The sequence below is a fragment of the Cyrtonyx montezumae genome, unplaced genomic scaffold (genome assembly GCF_038088225.1).
Source record: "Cyrtonyx montezumae isolate F1298 unplaced genomic scaffold, pur_monq_1.0 scaffold_5, whole genome shotgun sequence".
NCBI classification, from domain to species: Eukaryota; Metazoa; Chordata; class Aves; order Galliformes; family Odontophoridae; genus Cyrtonyx; species Cyrtonyx montezumae.
Genome location: NW_027072056.1, coordinates 21,863,751 through 21,882,623, shown reverse-complemented (window position 1 = coordinate 21,882,623; position 18,873 = coordinate 21,863,751). Strand labels below are relative to the sequence as shown.

Genomic DNA, 18,873 nt, shown 5'->3' with positions numbered 1-18,873 from the left:
AAGAAAGCAGACTTCAGAAAAGATCACTGTGCTGTCTTAGCAGCCTTGAAAGTGCATGGAAATAGAAGCTGGGACCCAGTGTTGTATGTCATTCAAACGTATTAATCAGAAGGAAACGCAGGCAGTGTTTTGTTTAAAGAAGCAGTTTTGCTGTGAGAGATTCTTTGCTTTAAATTCTTGCTTTGGCTCCTGGTGTTTTGTAGTTCCCTTCCAAGCCTGCAGTGTGCTGCAGAAAGCACTGACTGCCCTTAATGCAAAAGAAAGAGCATCAGAACGACATTTCCTGCCTCAGGCAAAAGCCACACATCTTTATTTTCTGTTGTTTAAAATAGGGACTTGTTTACAGAGTGAAAAGTCACTGACAGGTGGGGTCTTTAATTGCTGTAGGTGTTTCAGTTTATTCTGCTAATGAAAGGATAAACTCCGTATGCAGCTGTAGTGGTGTGAAGCAATGGAACCCAATGTGCTTAGCACTCGTGTGGCTTTTCTCATCCTCAAAGCATAGCACAGAATTAATTCTGATAGGATAATAAAAAGGATGCTGAAAAAGATAAATGCTGGAGAGGTTTTAACACGGGAAATACAATTTGTATGATGGAAAATATGGGCATCTGGCATTGTACTGTGAACTGTTCTCAGATAATGAAAAGAAACCTCTCCCAAGCAAGTGTGGCCAGATCCAGCAGGGTGTTTTTGCTCCTCTCTATCTCGAGATACCTCCTATCTTCTGACAGGAGTGAGCCACAAATCTTCCAAAGCTGCAGTTTTCCATCTGGAACCTTGAATTGCTGCTGAGTTAAGGTCAGTGCCAGGACGTGGCTGTGCTGCTTCCCGGTAAGCCAAGGGATGAGGGCTGAGGAGCCTACGTAAGAGGCTTTAGAGGAACCTGTTATTTCCAAACCTTCAGCGCGTTTCAAGTCGATGGAGCATCGTGTTTGCACACAACTGAATGCGAATTTGTTGGGGCTTTCTTTTTCAGTTCTGACAGAGATACGGAGCGCAGCAGTGGCAGTTTGGCACCCCAGCAGCACACTGAGCAGAAGGCATAGCTGCATGCAGCAGACCCAGCACATTTCACTTTCTGTTTCTTGCCCTGCGGGGTGTGGCAGGATGTGAGCTGCTGCTCAGCCCTCCAGCAACTCACCCAGGGGAGCACCGGGGCCTGACTGCAGCACATGCAAAGAAACCATGTGCCATCTGCGGCCAGCAGTGCGTGTGAAAGGGCTGTAATGATGCAAACAACCTCTGGACAAAGTACAGAAGGAGATAACGAAGCAGATCGGTCACACGATGTGGCAGGCGTGCACTTCTAAGAGGTTTCTTCAGGTCGATTTTGGAAGCAGCTTGCTCTCAGCACAGCTGCAACCGTGGACAACTGAAGGCCTGATCCCTTCGTAGCCAGTATGGAAATAGAACCTGATGAAAAATGGGACCCAGTGATACAGCCGTGGGGCTTTGCACCCAGCAGGAAGTGTTACAGAGTCATCACTCCCCCCTTGGCAGCACACACGCAGGCAGCTCAGCCTGTACTTTCTGCTGAAACAGAGCAAGAGAGTGAGCTGGAGCTGGCTGTGCTTTACAATCATAGAATGATGAAGGTTGGAAAAGACCTCTGAGATCCCCAGCCCACCCCACCATGCCCCTGCCCACAGCCCCACAGTTCTGGAGCCCCTCCAGGGGTGGTGACCCCACTGCTCCCTGGGCAGCTGTGCCAGTGTTGGACTGCTCTTTCAGAGAAGGAATTCTTCCTACTATCCAACCTGAAGCTCCCCTGGCATGACTTGTGACCATTACTTTTTGTCCCATGTGGTTTGCTGGCTTTTTTTTGGCTTGCTATAGTCTCTGACTGTGCTGTTTGGTGACTTTGGGTAATGTCCTTAGCAACCATTTCACTCTGAGTGCCATTAGCTGACTGCTAGCTTCAGCATAGATTTCACATGCAAAATAACGTTTCTCAAAGCCTAACTAACTGAGAGCCAGGCTGCCTGTCCTGTGGTGAACAGCAGTGAAAGTGTGCAATAGTGTGGGGTGGTCCCCGCTAGGAGCCACGGGGTGATGACATTTAGCAGAGGAAAGTCTCAGCTCAGCACAAAGGAAAATGTCCTGATGCTGTGCCTGCCCTGGGGAGCATGGGGAGAAGTGCTTGGCCTGAGGTGAGCAGGAAGGAGCCATGGAAAATGGGCAGGCAGGAGCAGCCCTGCTGGCAGCAGCAGCCCGCGACCTACATGGGATTTTCCAGCTCCCAATTTACGTGAAGTGGAAAGTGATTTATTCTGCTCAATGTTGTTTTACTATGAGGGGCAGTACCTGGCAGGGAGGTGTAAGGAGTCCCTTCAGCAAACCTCTGCTGCTGCAGGAGCAGCACTTCCCCACTGCTGCTGGGTTGGGCTGGGGGTCACATCCCTGTGCTGCCCACATGTCCTTACAGTGGCACTGCACATCCCTGAGAAACAAGCCAAGTCACACAGGGGCGTCCTCTCCTACCTCACTTCTTTTTCTCCAAATCCAGGGCAGCTGAGGGGCACCGAGTCAGCAGCACAGCGTGGAGATGAAACATCGCCCAGAAAGTCCTCCCGTTCTGCCAGAGCTGCAAATGATGGTGGATCACTGTGCACGAAGTGATGCGTGGGGTGTGGGACTGCCTCTCCTCCCAGCAAGCCGGGCCTGATGCTGCTTCCTGAGCACTGCCTGCTGTGCATCATGGACTTTGATGGGAATCTGTGGAGGCATCCATTCCTGCAGCTGTTTCCTGTGGAGTGCTGTGTGAGCTGCGAGAGTTGGTTCAAGTTACCAGGACAGAGCGGTCACTTAAATCATCATAAAGTTCTGAACTAAGAACCACATGTGCCCCCCCCCCAAAAAAGGATCACCAGCAACCCCTGGGAAGTGTGCAGAAAGGAGTCAGATAGGGAGGATGATTTACGGCCGCTGTGGGCGTAACTGAGTAGCAGCATTGCCTCACTGCTTTTATAGATTGCTGGTTGCCAACTTAATTATATTTGCTGATGTCTTTTTTGGGTTTTGTTTTTGCAGATTCCCTCTAAAAATAGCAGCAGCACCTCCTCAGAGGGTTACCGAGGCAGCTGCTGGAGCTCGCAGGAGGCTGGAATTCATCTAAAGCCACACGAGGGACTGCTGGGCTTTGTAATTCCTGTGCTATTAAGCACAAGAAGCAAAAGTTGCTTCTGGAGAGCCCACAGAAACTGAGAGGGACACTTCCCTCGCTGGGTGAGCACGTCCCAGCCCTGCTGTGCTCAGGGGATGGCACTGAGGATTCTGTTTGTGCACACAGCACGCGGAGCTGCACTGTGGGACCACAGTCCTGGTGCTAATAGTGAGATGCTTCCTCACCCTCTTTCTTTGCTTTTCTTTAGGTGCCGTGGAATTACTCACATCCCTTCCCAGCAGCTGCTGCTGTTTCATATTGTCATACTGTGAGTATGTCACTGTAAGCAGCCCTGGCCCAGCTCTTCATTCCACCCTCTTCTCAGCCTGCAGGGGATCCAGGAGAGGGCTCACTTGTGTCCTGCTGCTGCGTTTTGCCACGTGGGGAGGGAAAGGCTGCGTGGTTGGGTGGGAAGTCCTGCCTGGGGCATCAGGGCAGCTATTGGGATCCCCTCCCTCTGCCTTACCTGGTGCCTTAGCTGTGTACAGGCACTGCAGCAGTGGGGTTTTAGGAGCACAGCTTCTGCCCCATGTGGTGCACAGCTGGGAGCTGCTCTGAAGCAGAAGTGTTTTGGGTGAGCACGTTGGATGGCTGTGTGTGTAAAACAGCCAGCCCCGAGCCGCGCTGGGTCAGCTCGTGTAACCTGACAGAGCTCCTGCAATAAGAACCATATGTTAGAGATAATATCTTTGCTGCTTGTGGTTTCCTTGATGGCAAACTACTGTGCTATCATCCTGCAGTGTCCAGTTCAGTTATAAACTCACCACAGATGGAGACTGGAAATAGAACGAGGGCTGGTTTGGGGCTGGCAGGGATGCTGTGGTGCACAGGCTGCTGCTGGCTTTGGGGGCAGAGCTGACATGTCACCCAGCTGTGCTGTGATGGGGGGTCATTTATCCCATGCAGTCCCTCATCAAATCACCCTCCCCACCCTCCCTGCCCTGTGGGGCTGTACTCAGTGATGGGCAGAACATGGGACACTGCTGGCTGCCATCCTTACTCCAGCTGGGATTTTTGCTCGGCTTCCCCCACTTTCCTTTAACTGGGAGGGAACTGTGCACATGGGGAAAACGAAACTGAGCTCAGAGCCAGGGCTTGCTCCTCTTGCCCTGAATGCTGCTGGCAGCAGCCGGTGCTGCTGGGCCCTGCTGGGCGTGGGGCACTGCCTGGGGGGGATATCTGTGTTCCTGGGGCAGCAGCTGCATTACCTGCACATGGTTCTGGTTTTCTCCTGCAGAGCTGAGCAGGACACACACAGCATCACTGCAAAAAGAGCCAGGACAACAGCAGCTTCACAACCCAGTAATGACTAAAACCTCAGAAAAACAGATTGCTTAAAGAAAGAAACACAAGCCAAAGCAACCAAACAGCATTTGCTCAGCCTCAGTTCAACAGAAATCCCCTTCAGACTCAGGTGGAAGCACAACACGCCCTTCCCCTCAGGAACCCACAGCCCTCCCTGCACTCGGGAGCCCGGTGCTGGAGGAGGGGCAGCTGAGAGCTCGAGGGGGCTGCTCTGCGGAGCCGGGCAGTGACCCAGCGGGGATGGGGCGTTCCTAGCTGCTGCAGCACGGCCTCGGGCACCGGGTGCTGCCTGAGAGCGTGCACGCACAGGCTGCGTCTGCTTTGCAACACTTCCACCTACAGAATAAAACCCAGAACGGCAGCAGAGCGGCCGCAGCCCCAGGAGCAGCTCGGCCTCAACGAGGGGCTCTTTCCTGGGACAGAAATGGTCATTTTTTGCAATGTTGTTCTTACCGTTGGAATATAAAGATGTGGTTTTTTTTGTTGGTTTTTTTTTTTTCTCTCAACAGCTTTTCCGTTGGTTCAGAGCCGGGCGGGAGCTGGGAAGGGGAAGCTGCTTCCTTCACAGAAGTGTTTTTTCCTCGGCAGGGCACAGAGAGCAGCACCACGGATAAGGCCCCGCAGCCATGGGCACGGAGCACAGCGTGACCCCGTGGGAACTTCCCGTGGGAAAGCTTCAGGGACAGCACAGCCCCGGGCTCAGCTCCGTGCTCCCACAGCAGCAGCTGTACAGAAGTGCTCTGCGTTTCCCAGGGAGAGGCCCCACAGCAGCACCCCCCCCCTCCCCACCTGTTGGGCCCCATCCTTCCCCACTCTCCAGAAGCACAGCACCGTTCCTTCCTGCCCCCCCCCGCTGCCATCTGCTGCTCAGCCCGTCTGCTCGCAGCGTCCATCCCCGCTGCACCGCACACTGCGGCCGCCAGAGGGACCGAAGGGACACGGAGGGGACACACAGTACCTTCTGCTGCAGCTCCGGGTCAAGCACGGGGCTGGGAAGAGGGGAACCACGCTGAGCTGGAGGGCCATCCTGCTTCTGTCTGTTAGAAACACTCCTGCCCTCCCATGATCACTGTTTCTGGGGAGGCTGCAGTGCCCAGCTGCTGGCAGCGAGGTGAGAACACAGCAGGGCAGTCCTTAAATGAGGCCCTGAGCTCTGCTGCAATGACTTCTGCTCAGGGTCCACTCCTCGTGCTTCAGTAATCAAAGCTGTTTCCTTCAGGGCCCATTGGGGCAAAGACGCCGCGTGGCTGAGGCCTCCAGCAGCAGAGCTGACCGAGCAGTCTCTCCTTCCCCGGGAAAGCACAGGCAGCGAAGCCCTGCCCGCTGTGAGCAACCAGCAGCAGGTGGTGTCCAGATGTTCCCGTCACCAGATGTCTTCCACACAGAGCAGGAACAACTGCTCCCAAGCTCTGGAGCCCGGGCACCAGGAGCACTGAAGGGTCACTGCTGCTTGCACACAGACACCACCACAGAGGATTTCCCCCGAGTTTCACTGAGGACGCTCTGTCCCCCAGCAGGGCTGGAGCCAGCAGGCAGCCCAGGGCTCTGTGCTGCCCAGCACAGCGCAGTGCTCAGTGACAGCCCCGCTGTGCGGGCACAGGGAGAGCACCACGAGCTGCCAACACCTCCAGCAGATTCTCCACAGAGGTTTGTGAGCGTTTCAGCTCCGATCCCCCTGCAAACGCAGCACCGCTCCCTTCCCCAACCTGCCCCCAGAAATGAAGCAGGGAAGAAACCCCAAATGAGCAGCACCCAGACTGCGGGACACGAGCTCCACCCGCAGCAGGCAGAGGAGGCAATGGCACAGCAGGGAGGAACACTGCTCCTCTCCTGCCCTTTCTGGCCGCTCCCGGCTTACACCACACTCCTGCACTCTGACTGCCCGTGCAGTCTGAAGCTTCCCGGGGCTTCTCTGAGCCTCCGAACCACGAGGGGAGCACGTCAGCATCCCATTCACCCAAAGCACTATACAAAAGCAGGTCGCTGCCAGCAGCACCAGCACCCGGCGCCCCAGAGGCAGTAGAAAAAGCCTTAGATTTTATTTCTCGTAAAAATCTTTTAACACATGCAGACTAAAACCAGTGTAAGAAAGTATCCACCATCGTTTAAACAAATAACTATACTTAAATAGAAGCGTCTGCAATTGACTTGTATAAAAATAAGGTACATTTTGCTTTTGTACAGAAATCCATTCTCCAGTTCTCGCGCCACGGAACAACGCCGTACTGCCGCGGTACCGCGTGTGCAAAGCTCCGCGGCACTCCCTTCCCCAACAGAAATAAAACAAAACCAACGCTCCGCACGTTCCGGAAAACAAAAAGACCACCAAACCTCGGGTTTAAATTAACGCAGTGCCGCGGGGTCCCCCGGCTCCAGTCCGCTGCACGCCGGCTCCGTGTGGGGCTCCGCTCAGCGCCGGTGCCGGCCGTGCCCCGAGCGCCCGCTGCTGTGGTGTTTGCCTTTGTGGGACCTCTCGAAGGAGCGCGACCGCTCACGCCTGTCCCTGTGGTGCCCCCTCTCGTGCCTGTGCTTCTTGGCCACGTCGGAGTGATCCCTGGATTTGCTCTGCGAACGCGACCGGGACTTTTTCCTCTTGTGGCCGTGCCTGTTGGCGCTCTTGAGCTCCTCCCTGCCGTGCTTGGCCTTGAGGTGTGGGGAGCCGTGGTTGTGGTGCCTGCGGGGGCTGCCGCTGTGGCTGCGGGATCTGCTCCGCGACCTCGAGCTGTACGTCCCAGACAGACTGCGCCTGTTGTTGTAGCTTGGGGAAAACGGAACGTTCGGACGTTACCTTCGCTCACAGATCCCTGCTTCCAGCTTTCCAGAAAAGCAGCGACCGTTTGTGGAGGGGCTGAGTGAGGGGCAGCAGGCCTGTCCTCAGAACGCGCCGAGCCAGAACGTAACGCCTCATCACAAACCCTCCCCACAGCGTTGGGTTAGAGGGGAAAAAGGCAGTAACCAAATCAGCAGCACTCAGATATCAATGAGGTGCTCCCTAACTCAGCAGCTTCCACCCCAACTGCAGCATGAACAGCCCGGGTTGGAAGGGACCTCAAGGATCACGAACATCCCACCCCTGCCACACACGGGGCCACCAACCTCCCCACTTAGCACTAGGCCAGGTGGCCCAGGGCCCCACCCAATCCGGCCCTGAACACCTCCAGGGACGGGGCATCCACAGCCTCTCAAGTCTTTACAAGCAGATCATGCCATCAGCCAACACCGCCTCTGCTCCCACACCGCCCCCCTCCGATCCCAGAAAATAAACGAAAGAATGACAAAGCTCACCCCCTCCTCAAAGAAAAGCCACAATAAAACAAAACCCAGCAGCAACAAAGAGCCACCTCCCCCAGGCCCCATGGCACCCAAACTAAACCAGCACTTACTGCCGCCTGGGAGTGTGAGACCGAGACCGAGACTTTGTTCTTGACCGAGACCGACTCGCACTTCTGCTGCTCCTACTTCTCTTGCTTTCTTTTCTCATGCTGGAAGGGGGAAGAGGAACAAAGCAGGGTCACCCTCCTGAGGTGTTCACTGCTGAGCTGTTTAACACAACGCAGAAGTGGTTCACTCCCCATCTTACAGGGACAGCTCTTCCACCTACCCGTTGTAGGGGCTCTTTGAAGCCTGCTGCCTTTCTTCTGGCTCTTTTTTAATGGTTTTGGTGTTCAGAGGCACCGGACTCTTCTCTTCAGTTTTCACTTCTCTTGGAGAAGCTACAAAATTAAATTCAACATCAGATGTTTTACTTGGACTGTGCCATAACTTGCCATGCATAGTGACACCGTGTTGGTACAGAGGGTGAACACGAACTCAAGAGCTGCTATGTATGTGTTTAAGGACAAGGGACACTGCTCTGCAGGCTGTACTGGTGGGAGGTGTATGGTTGGACCAGAAGACCTCAGAGGTCTATTCCAACCTCAGTGACTGCATGATCCTATTTCCTTCTCCCTCTGAGATCAGCACGGTGTTGATGCCCATGGGCAGACAGACACGCAGCAGCGTGCGGCCAGCGGGCGGAGGGAAGCGGCACAGGGCTGCCTCCAGGCCGAGCACGCTGCTCTGAGACTCAGCCCTTCAGGTTTACTGAAAAAGCAGAGGAAGGCAAAGCTCTGTCAGCAGCTGTCCCCGAGCTCTCTGTTAGCAGGTGCCTGGCAGCCCCACCACAGCCCCTGCCTACGCTCAAGTTCTTCTAAACCAGGCCCCAAATACAAAGGAGCCCTTTCATTTTTCAGGGAGAAATCTACACTTGCTACCTTGAGATATCAGATGATAGGCACAGCAAAGCAGCTTCTGTGCCCCCTGATTTACTCTATCACTTATTGACAAGCATGGAAAACCTCTCTTGCTTCTTAACTCTGTAAGAAAGACTGAGCTGTCCAGCAGCTCATCAAGCAAACGCGCGCTTACAGAAATACATCAGTACAGTTTTCAGATGGTGGTGTCAAAAAGCATTATGCACAAGAGAATAAACTTACATGGCTTGGATGCAGGAGAAAAGCCACCCAGTGTTGAAAGTGCAGGAGTCCCATCCGGATTTAGGCCTTTTGCCTTCAGTTTAGCCTCCTGTAGTGCCATTTTCCTCTTTTCCACTTCTTTATCCAGTAACTCATAGTTGGGCTATTGAAGCAACACAGCAGCATAAAGCTAACTTCAGCATTTTCATCCCATTTCTCCAAAACACGGCTCCCACAACCCTCTGCCCAGCAACACGAGCCACTGAGCTTCTGCATCTGATCTCACACTCCCCTTAGAGAGCAGTGGTCACACAGCAGAGCCCGTACGGCTGCATCCACACGGAGATGCACCCCAAACCCCCAGAGCTGTGAGACAGCTCACACAGCGTGTGATGAAGGTACCTTCTTCCGGGTGTAGAGCTTCAGAGTTGTCAGGCAGATCTCCTGGATCTCCTCCTCTGTAGTGCCAAAGAGCAAGAACCAGTGCGGGCGGGTGGGCAGCGGGATCTGAAAGCACAGGAGCAACCTGAGCTGGAGAGCACGGCCTGCACGCTCAGCACCTGCACTGCTGCTCCTCGAAACCAAACGTCCAGCGACAAAAGCCCACGGAAGGGCAGTTACACTCACCTGCAGAGCTCTAGCAGCAAGATAAATGCAAGCACATGCTATAGTCTCTGGCTGAAAGCGAACAAACACATTTGTTCGCAGGCTGTCATTCATGTAATTCCTAAAAAACAGAATTCAGGCAAGGTTGGATCTTAGGTTTGCATCTTCTTATTTAGAGGATAACAATACTGGAGACTCAATTGACTTTATTATTTTTTCTGTTATTATATTCAATACTTTTGTTTCTTTAGTTACTGCATCTGATGTTTATAGTCTGTACTTCTATGAAAGAAGTCTGCACCACTCCCATCGTTCTGGAAAGCCAATGCAAGTAATGCTGTGTAACAATGCTGCACCAAACCAGCGAGTACTTCTCATCCCTGCAGCTGCTTGCTTTCAACACCAACGCTCTCATATTTCAAAACCAATCTGCTCGAGACTCGAATGCAAGCATGAGAATAGAGCATGTTTTTAACCTACCATTTTCCAGAGGCTAGATGCAGCCTACAGAGTTCACAGAACATTGCATTTCAATCTTTTGTGTGCTTTGATTAACACCAATTTCATCCCCAAGGAGAAGCATCCAATTTGCTCGCTGTCTTTTAAAACCTTCGTGTTAAGCAGACCTACAAGTTAGCAACAGATCTCCTGCTTCACTAGGCTACTCCTCCTCCAGCAGGGCAGCACTGCCAAGCAGTGCACGCCAAGAGATACATTTAAACAGCAGAGATCTCCACGACTTTTAAAGTTTGAGCTACAGGAGAGAAACAAACAGCAGTCAGCAAGTATTGACTCTACAGAACAGTGCCCATACGGATACTACGTGAGCATGCGTCATGCACTAATCCATTAAGAAAAACAGAAAGAAAACCAACCCTTGAGTCTAGCCAAGTGTTAAACCAACTCAAACTCATGTTGGCAGACCATCTCCCCAATGTGTCCATGGGCCCTTTAAATAAACTGCAGTATACAGTAGCTAGGCAACAAATACATTTAGAAACATTTTTAACAGGTACTTCTCAAAGCAAATATACAAATCCTTTTGACACCCAGACAGAACTAGAAGATGTTGCCCGATGGATATGGACCACTTCAGTGAATCTCGGATGAGAGCTTGCACTGGGTTGGCTGGAGAGAAGGGCAGCCAAACAGGCCATCCCCAGGTCATGGGCTGAGGTGCGAGGGCAGAGCTCTATGACTTACCATCAGGGACTACCCTTTAATTAAAGAGTAGAAAAAAGAACAAAGTTAAATTGAGTTCTCCATTACAGAGTGGAATCAAGCCATGAAAATAGTAAGCAGAAACAATCACTAGAATGTTTTGAAAGTAAATAATTATGTAATAACTTACATCTCATTGCTTTGCATATGGCTCATCAGGCTTATTATTTCTGCTACTATTTTCCTGGCTAGGAAGAGAACAGAAAATAACTTACCAGGCTGTCTGTACCAGGGTTTGATTACGTTCACACTCTAAGACTTGTAAATACATTACAATGATCTGAGGGTGAAGGGAAAGAAAAAAAGAGACTGTGTTAACATTTAAAGCAACGGTAAAGAAATAATTACCTATAATCAAAACAGTACTGCAGTACACAGGGGTCTCCTCTTCTAGCTACACACTCTAAGCCCACGCAGCAGTGGCCACGCTCAGACACCACTCTGCTCCTCGTTTGTGAGGTGCAAAGCCAGCCCCCTTTAACACCTCCCAGGGAAGGAACTTCCACAAGCCACTGCAGCTATCTGCTCAAGTGCTTAAGCAAAAGCACTCCTGACAACAGTCAAGGAATAAGCAGATGAAGTCTGACTGCTGTCACATCTGCCCCTGCTGCCTCACAGTGCTGCCATCAGCAGAGGGAACTATGTACAAATGACATTATTCTTGGTAACTCACCTTGTGCGGATGCTTGACATGAACACAAAATCCCAACTCCTTCAGTACCCTCCTTTCTGCTTTGATTACTTGATTTTTGGTGTTTATGTAGTTCTGATCAAGTATCAAGGGGCTTGGAGTCCTATAGTTTGCAAGAAATAAAATCAAAACTGTTTTGCATATCCAAATAACAGCGGCATCTCTGTTTTCCCTTCCAACCAACTAATGGCAACAGAAAACGGTTTTCAACTCCTGCAAGCAAGTTTAAGCATTAATCTTGTGCTGTCCAAGTTTAGATAAACTAGTTTAGTTTCTGCGCTGGACTACCTATGGATTAGATGGCCAAGAGAAAAAATCCTCCCCTACTGCGTGCACAAACTATGCTGGTGTAAGAACTGGAATGAAGTCAGCTGCACAGCAAAGGTCTCAGAGAACTTTTGCATTTCGTGACGCAGGTGGGGAGAAAGAGCACAGTGCCGTTACCTCTGCCAGGCAGGACTGAGGGCAAAAGCTACAGCAGCTCTCAGAAGGATTCCACTGACATTAACATAGCACACGTGTGCTTCGGGAGCTGCAGTTTTCTGTGCACCAGGAGACAAAATCATTCAGACAGGACAGCCCTACTGTGACATACAACACATCTAACACACAGCAAAGAATTGTCTGTGGTTCTGCACACTGCAGCCATCCATCAGTACCTGCACAGCAACCCCTATCTGGCGAGGCACAATTCCAAAGGCCAGTACTATTAACTGAACTTCCAAATCCAAAGCCTCAACTCCTGAAAGCTTTTGGGTTTTTTAATTGCAACTGAAATAAGGTGCTCCGTGGTTCAGGCAAAGCATCGTGCCCCAGTTTGTACTCTTTCCTCTGTCTGTGCTTGGGCTTCACTTGTCATCACTCCCACGCTGCACCCACTGCCAAAGAGAACCTTTCCTGTTTGCAATGTGCCTCCCATGTCCCATATGCTTTCCAGTGCAGAAGAGTGGTTTTGCAAGTAGTTACACTCCAGTAAACCACAGCTGTTCACCCCACAACTCCAGTTCACCCCAAGGACCAGTGAGCAATTTGTTTTACCTTAACAGAAAGCAGCACTGCAAGAAGTTCTGAATATTTCCTAATCCCAGCCCTGACTTGTCTTTCTCCAGTTAACACAAGTCCCACTCATTGATCACGCTGCTTTTTCCCAATCTGTCAGAGTGTGAAAAAACACTCAAACCCCTCTGGGTTCCCATCCCAGGAAGGGAGGGTCAGTTGGATTACAAGGGCTCCCCAGCTGCAGCAAACCTGGCTTTAAGACAAGTGCTCTTCCTGCAGTCACCTGCAAGGATGACAGTGACCACGGGCACAAGGATACGAGCAGCCACACACTTCACCAGTAAAACACTGCGCTGTATCTCTGTGCACCTGAAGCACGAGCTCCCCCAGCTTGTGCCAAGGGGTGAGGAACAGCTCCCAGCAGCTCTGTGGTGGCAGGAAGGCCCTGCAGCTCAAGCATTACTGCTGCCATCAGCATTTTCCAGGTAACAGCACTTCCCTTGTTATCTCCCACTCCGAGTGAGATTCTGAGGTTTGTGACTGCAGTATTTTAAGCATCACTCAGTCAAAGTACGTCATTTTTCAGCAAGTAACTGGAGAAGGACCTGAGGTTTCTTTAAGGTGACCAGTTCCAAAGAGAAGCTGGGATAGCAGCAGCTCACACGACAAGTGCAGTCTGAATGTAATGCTCTAGAGAGCAGGAGGACTGCTTGGAAGGACCAACAGCACACTGCAAGCAGCTGGAGCCACTCCACGTCAATTGGGGAGTTTTCTAGCAGCATTTCTTGGTACAACTTTACCTAGAGATTGCTGATGTAATCTCTGATTATGGTTCTGAATGGCATCATTGAGAGCACAAACTGTTTAGGTTTGTTAGCAGAGCCTTTCACAGGTGGCAGTTCTGGAGGAACAGCTCTGCCTTACTGCCCCACAGCTCAATAGGGAGACCACACGGCTGCATGGGGTCATTTAACATCCCCCCCATAGGACCACTTCCTTCCACGTGGGTCTGCTCTCTCCAAAAGCCACTTCTAAAAGTCAGGAAAACAACAAGAGGAAAGGCTGCCAGCCCTCCTGCACGTCAGCTTTCACTGCCATTCTGCAGGGCAGATCACCACGCTTTGTACGTGTTTGTAACATTACTGCACTGCCTGGAAGCATGCTTCATCTGTGTGCCCTCAGTTACATACTCCTGTCACCTATGAGACAAGCTCCAGAGATCTACACTCCTAAGGAGGCCACAGAAATATCAGCTCATCCAGACAGTAAATCCAGAAATAGCTGAATGCAGCCTTACAGCTACTTCTTCAGAAAGAAATCTGAGTACGATTTTATTGCATCTTACTGCAGGCAACAGTTAGTTCCCCATTGTGTAAGATTTATTGACTTGCACTTCTGCCAGCAACTCCACAGTGATGGGATGTCATTATTCACAAGCTGTGGACTTCAGAGATCTCCCTGTGCACAACTTTTTAGCAATGAGAGGGCTGGGTACTGCATCTGCTGCCCTCACTTCTCAGAGCCGGGAAGTAATCGGTTTGGGGTTGGAGTAACAAATCAGAGAAATGATTTAAAAGCTTCTATAGAAAACATCAGCTTCAAACCCCATACAGCAAAGCAGCATTACAAATGCCTACTTCCAATCTGCTGTTATGAACCAGAAGGAGCACCCTGGGCATGACTTCATACTTAAGAGTGGTGTACAGTGCCTGTGCTGGTAAATCAGTCAACAGCCACAAAACTTCATCTGGGTTTAGAGACAGCTCAGCAATGCTGTAACACGTTTGTAACAGAATAAATTAAACACGCTGCTTTAAAATCCCTCTGACGAACAGGATCTGAGTGCTGGATATAACCACAGCTTCCTCAGGTGCGAGGTTGAAGTTTGATACCTTTGGAACATGGGGTAAGCTGGGGGCAAAGTGCCCTGCGTGTGCTTCTGCTTTAAACACTGCAAGTACTCCCCAGCAGCATCTCCTTTCAAAGAGCACATCTCTTACAGCAGCCAACCCCAGCAGAAATTGAGTTCTACATGCGTGTCCAACACCGTAAACACAAGCACTGTACGTTCACAGATTGGTAAAGAACACCACTGAGTGGATCGGGCCACCCGAGCACAAAAGTGGGCACTGCCCGAGTGCTGCAAGCGAGGAACGGCCGGCCAAGCACCACAGAGCACTCGTGAGGTCACAAATGACAGCAGTCACGTTTGGCTGAAGCCTCTTAAGGACTTTCCGCAGCTTTCAGGCACATTGAAGATAAGTAAAATTAACTTCAAACTACATTCTGCATATCAAACATGAGTTACACTTGTTTGAGAACAGAGAGATTTCAGCATGTTTTTTTTTGAAAGCAGCATTTCCATAATGTGACTTCATGCACACAAACATTTCACATGCAATACTACATGACATATGCTTGTGAGAGATTCAAAAGACATCGTGCTCGCCCCAAACACTTCTTTTAAAGCTTTCTCTTATTCCCCAGCATTAGAAATACCACCTCACAGTAACTCTGTTGACTGCATGACTTACAAAAGGACATCCCAGTGCAATTCCCACTTCGGCAAACACACACAGAAGGAGTGCTTACATCATCAGTAATGTCAATAGCTTCACAGATTTAAGGTTCTGCATCTTACAACAATGGCATGTTTAACTGTCAATCCAAACTGCACTTCTACAGACCCACAGAGTGGAACTAAGGACCCAAAACTGTTTAAGAAAGCAAGTCTACTCAAATTTCACGTGTGGGTTAAGAGCTTTAGTTAATGGAAAAGCCAGACTACAGGCAGAAAGAAAGTACAGCAGCCTACCCATTCATCTCAGCTCTGGGCTGGGTGTGAGAAACTAACTACAGCCTAAGTGTTAGCTTCAGATAAAAGAAGATTAAGCTAGTACTCTAAAAACCTGGACAGCAAAGAAAAAAGCTTATAACAAGATACAGGAGTTCTTCCAAATGGTTCACCATCGGCCAACCTGTTAGTCCCCCGATTCCAGTGACCTATTCTCAGAGCACTGGCTTCTCCTTGGGGATTTTCGATACTTCACTCACTGTTGCCATGACGACAGCTTCATCTTTACCACTCCACATCACCCAGGCTTTGGTAAATGTAGCTGGTCGCTGTATAGTCGGTTGCAAGGGAAAAAAGAGTTGAAGTTAATAACATGTACAGATCATGTACTTGTCATCTTGTAAAAAGTACAGAAAAATGTTTACATCCTGTTTAAAAAAAAAAAGCGAGCCTGAAAATCAGACTTTAGCATTTTAAGATTAATTTCATGCAGATTCACTCAGAATCTCACACCAACAGCACCCATTGTGCCAGAAAATAATGGGTAGAAGTACACGACTTCTCAACATGATGCTTTTAGACACCACGTAAACGTGTAAGTGACAAGCTGATTTGGAACAGGCTAGCTGGAAAGACTTAAGTTCACAGGTTAAGTTCAGCTTCTGATCCTTTGTATAGCACAAAAACAACTAATTTGTGTTCTCCTTACAAAAAAGGCACTGCATACAATTAATCAGGCTTCCACATCAAGATCAAGGCCAAAACATTACAAATCACTGCATCAGCTTCAAAAATCCAATAACCAGACTCCCTCGTCATAAAAAAACCCACCACAGAATCCATGTTCTGCATAACTTGACAAAACTCTCCCTGGGCCATCAGGGACAACAACTGATGATGGAAATGGAGGAAAAAAACCCAACAACACAACAAAACTAAGCGCCACATGAACTTTTAACACTGAATTGTTCTTCTTTTATCTGAAGCTAACTCCAAAGACATGAGCACAAGGCAATAAGAGTACAAGTTTCAGATGCCACGGGAGCACAGCCACAACAAACATCCCAAGGAACAGCTGGCTTCCCTAAGTGGTTGCTACTCCTCAGGAAGGGAACAGAATGCTCAGTTTGAACTCCTGCTGTAACCTGGTGTGCAAAGTGATATGTGAGAACGTGAATGTGAAGTCCTAGCTGAGAACTAACCCTACCTTTACAGCCATGGATTACCTCCAGTAGTCAGCTCCTAGAAGTAAAGCTGCTACACCAAAGCTGAAGTCTCCCACCTCAGTCTGTAACAGTGCTGCCCAACATAGTTAAAGGAATTGAGTGATTAATGGTAACTCTCCTTTCCTTTACCCGTTCCTTTTTCCTTTTCAACGCACATTGTTAATCTGCTCTCCACATGAAAACAGACACTACTTTCCACACAAAAATGCAGAATAAGGCACTCGCAACTGGAGACAGCTCCTCAGCTACACTTACCAGATCCACATGTGGATCAGGTGAGCTTACACTGCAGCTCCAATGCATGCACGCGGTACCATAAAAGACAAGCCTCACTTTTTGCAATGAGAGATACCTCCATTTTCCAAGGCTCAATCATACTTCCTCCTCGTCGAGCTGCTGCCATTACAGCCGTACCCACTGCAGGCCAAACCACGCTCTCTTCAACTCCTTTCCAAAAAGGAATCACCGTTTCTAGAGCACAACAGCACTACTGCTACAAACACAACTTCCACCTTCAGCAAACTGCCACCTGCTCACCCCACAACCACAGCCTAGCAGCAGAAAGGCACGAGGGCTGCCGCACAGCGCAGGCCCAGCGGCTCAGGGCCACCTAAGGGCTCTGGTGGCAGAGGGCACAGCGGTGACGGGAAGCCGGAACCGGCCTTACCTTTTGGCTCTCAGCTGCCTCAGGTGGTGGAACACGTTGATCACGTCCCTTATCCGACGCGGAGCCTCCTCGATTTTGGACGCGAGGTTAATGCAGGCCATGGCGACGATCTGCGGGGGAAGGCCGGCCCCGTCAGCCCCGTCGCAAAGCCCCCAGCGCACCGCGCCGAGCAGCGGACCCCCACCCCATCCCCGCTCACCTCGAAGCTGTGCTTGACGAAGGACTTGGAGTAGAAGAAGCGGTGGAACAGCACCTGCCCGGTCGCCATCGCCACCTGTGAGGGCACAGAGGAGGCGGCCGTGAGCGCGCGCGACCGCCGCCATTTTGTGCCCGGCTCCGCCGCCACCGCCCCCCCCACAATGGCGGCCGCACCCCCCCACCTCCCCCGGGCCCGGCCCGGCCTCACCTGCGGCAGGCGCAGCAGGATGCCGGCCGCCTGGATCAGCTCGCAGCCCAGGATGCGCAGGTCGGTCTCGCACTGCAGGTCCAGGCCGTCCTGCATGGACGGGGTGGGCGAGAGGCGCTCCTCGGGGATGAGCGAGTGGTCGATGGTGAGCGACACCTCCGAGTACAGCCGGTCGCCGATCAGGATGCCCGGGGCGGGCGGGGGGAGGGGCGGCGGCGGCGGAGCGGCGGAGGACGCGGCGGTGGCGGCGGTCGGGGCGGTGGCGGCGGTCGGGGGGGGCGGGTGCGCGGCGGCGGAGGCCATGATGGCGACCGTTCCGCTCCGCTCCGCAGCCACGCACGGAGTGGCGCTGCCCGGCACTGTGACGCAGCACTCAACGGCCCCGCGCGGCGCGGCGGGAAAAAAGAGTCCGTCCGCCCGCCCGCCCGCGCCGGCCCCGCCCCGAGCGGCCGAGGGGTGACGGCGGGACGGGGCCCCGTGCCGGGCTGCGGTTGCGCTCGGAGCCGTCCCAGTCTATGCCACGGCGCCCGGCTGCGCTCCTCCTGATGTCACTCCGAACGATCTCGGCACAGCCGCTTCCGAGAGGGGATATCGCGGCGCCCACGTCAGCGCGCTCCTTCCTGCGGGTGCTCTCGGGGGGAAACAGCCCACGGAGTGGGAAAGAGAGCGCTGAGTCCCGGGGAAGGACACGACCCGGCGCTGTCGCAACCGCAGGTTCGCGTCACTTCTGGGCACGGCCGCACCGCGCCCGTATCGCTGCGCCGCGCGGCCGGAACTACCTCCCCGCAGCTGGCGGGAAAGCCCCGCCTCTCCGGCCGGCTACGGAATCTGATTGGCTCCCTCGGCCTGATTGACACCGCCCGCTGCCGTCCGCCATGTTGTGCGCCGGAGCCGTGTCCCCGCGTGGCCTCGGATGCGCTCAGCGGCGCTGAGGGCGGGAACCGGGCCCGGCGGGAAGAGACGGCCCTCGTGGCCTGGGCAAAACAGGGCAGCCGAGGAGGTGTGGAGCAGCCAGGTGTGGCACTGGGCTCAGAGTCACGGTCGGGGCGAGGCTTTACAAGCAAGGTTTTCAGAGTCCACAGTGCTTGTAGTCAATCTTCCATTTGCGTTTGAGGTCTGAGAGCCAACTGTCACTGGAACAGTGCCTCTTCTGAAGGATTTCATTGCTTTTCCCGTTTTCCCCAGCGCTGGGTGGTGCTGCAGTTTGTGGCTCAGCAGGGGTTTGGTTAGCTGGAAGGGTTCTGTACCCACCCTATTTCCTGCCCCTTTCACAACTTCCTTTCCTTTAACCGCATACTGCACAGTCACTGAGATTTTAAAACAATTTTACATAGATTT

General features: G+C 51.9%; 1 protein-coding gene across 1 annotated transcript; it reads right to left on the bottom strand.

Moving 5' to 3' along the window:
- Nucleotides 1-6,876: 6,876 nt before the first annotated feature.
- CCNL1 (cyclin L1) lies at nt 6,877-17,862 on the bottom strand. The gene is made up of 11 exons (XM_065747870.1): nt 17,536-17,862; nt 17,329-17,403; nt 17,130-17,239; nt 11,426-11,546; nt 10,968-11,032; nt 9,553-9,652; nt 9,328-9,432; nt 8,947-9,088; nt 8,073-8,184; nt 7,855-7,953; nt 6,877-7,229 (listed from the first exon to the last, which is right to left on the bottom strand). The coding sequence occupies exons 1-11, from the start codon at nt 17,836-17,838 to the stop codon at nt 6,881-6,883; spliced, it is 1,581 nt and encodes a 526-aa protein (XP_065603942.1). The 5' UTR covers nt 17,839-17,862; the 3' UTR covers nt 6,877-6,880.
- Between the last annotated feature and the right edge of the window lie 1,011 nt (nt 17,863-18,873).

Bases quoted from the DNA above. Each gene is read 5' to 3' on its own strand.
- CCNL1 (XM_065747870.1), bottom strand. From the start codon at position 17,838: ATGGCCTCCGCCGCCGCGCACCCGCCCCCCCCGACCGCCGCCACCGCC. The intron at 11,033-11,425 runs GTGAGTTACCAA...CTTCACCCTCAG, and splicing joins ATGTCAAGCATCCGCACAAG to ATCATTGTAATGTATTTACA. The intron at 9,433-9,552 runs GTGAGTGTAACT...CTGTGCTTTCAG, and splicing joins TTGCTGCTAGAGCTCTGCAG to ATCCCGCTGCCCACCCGCCC.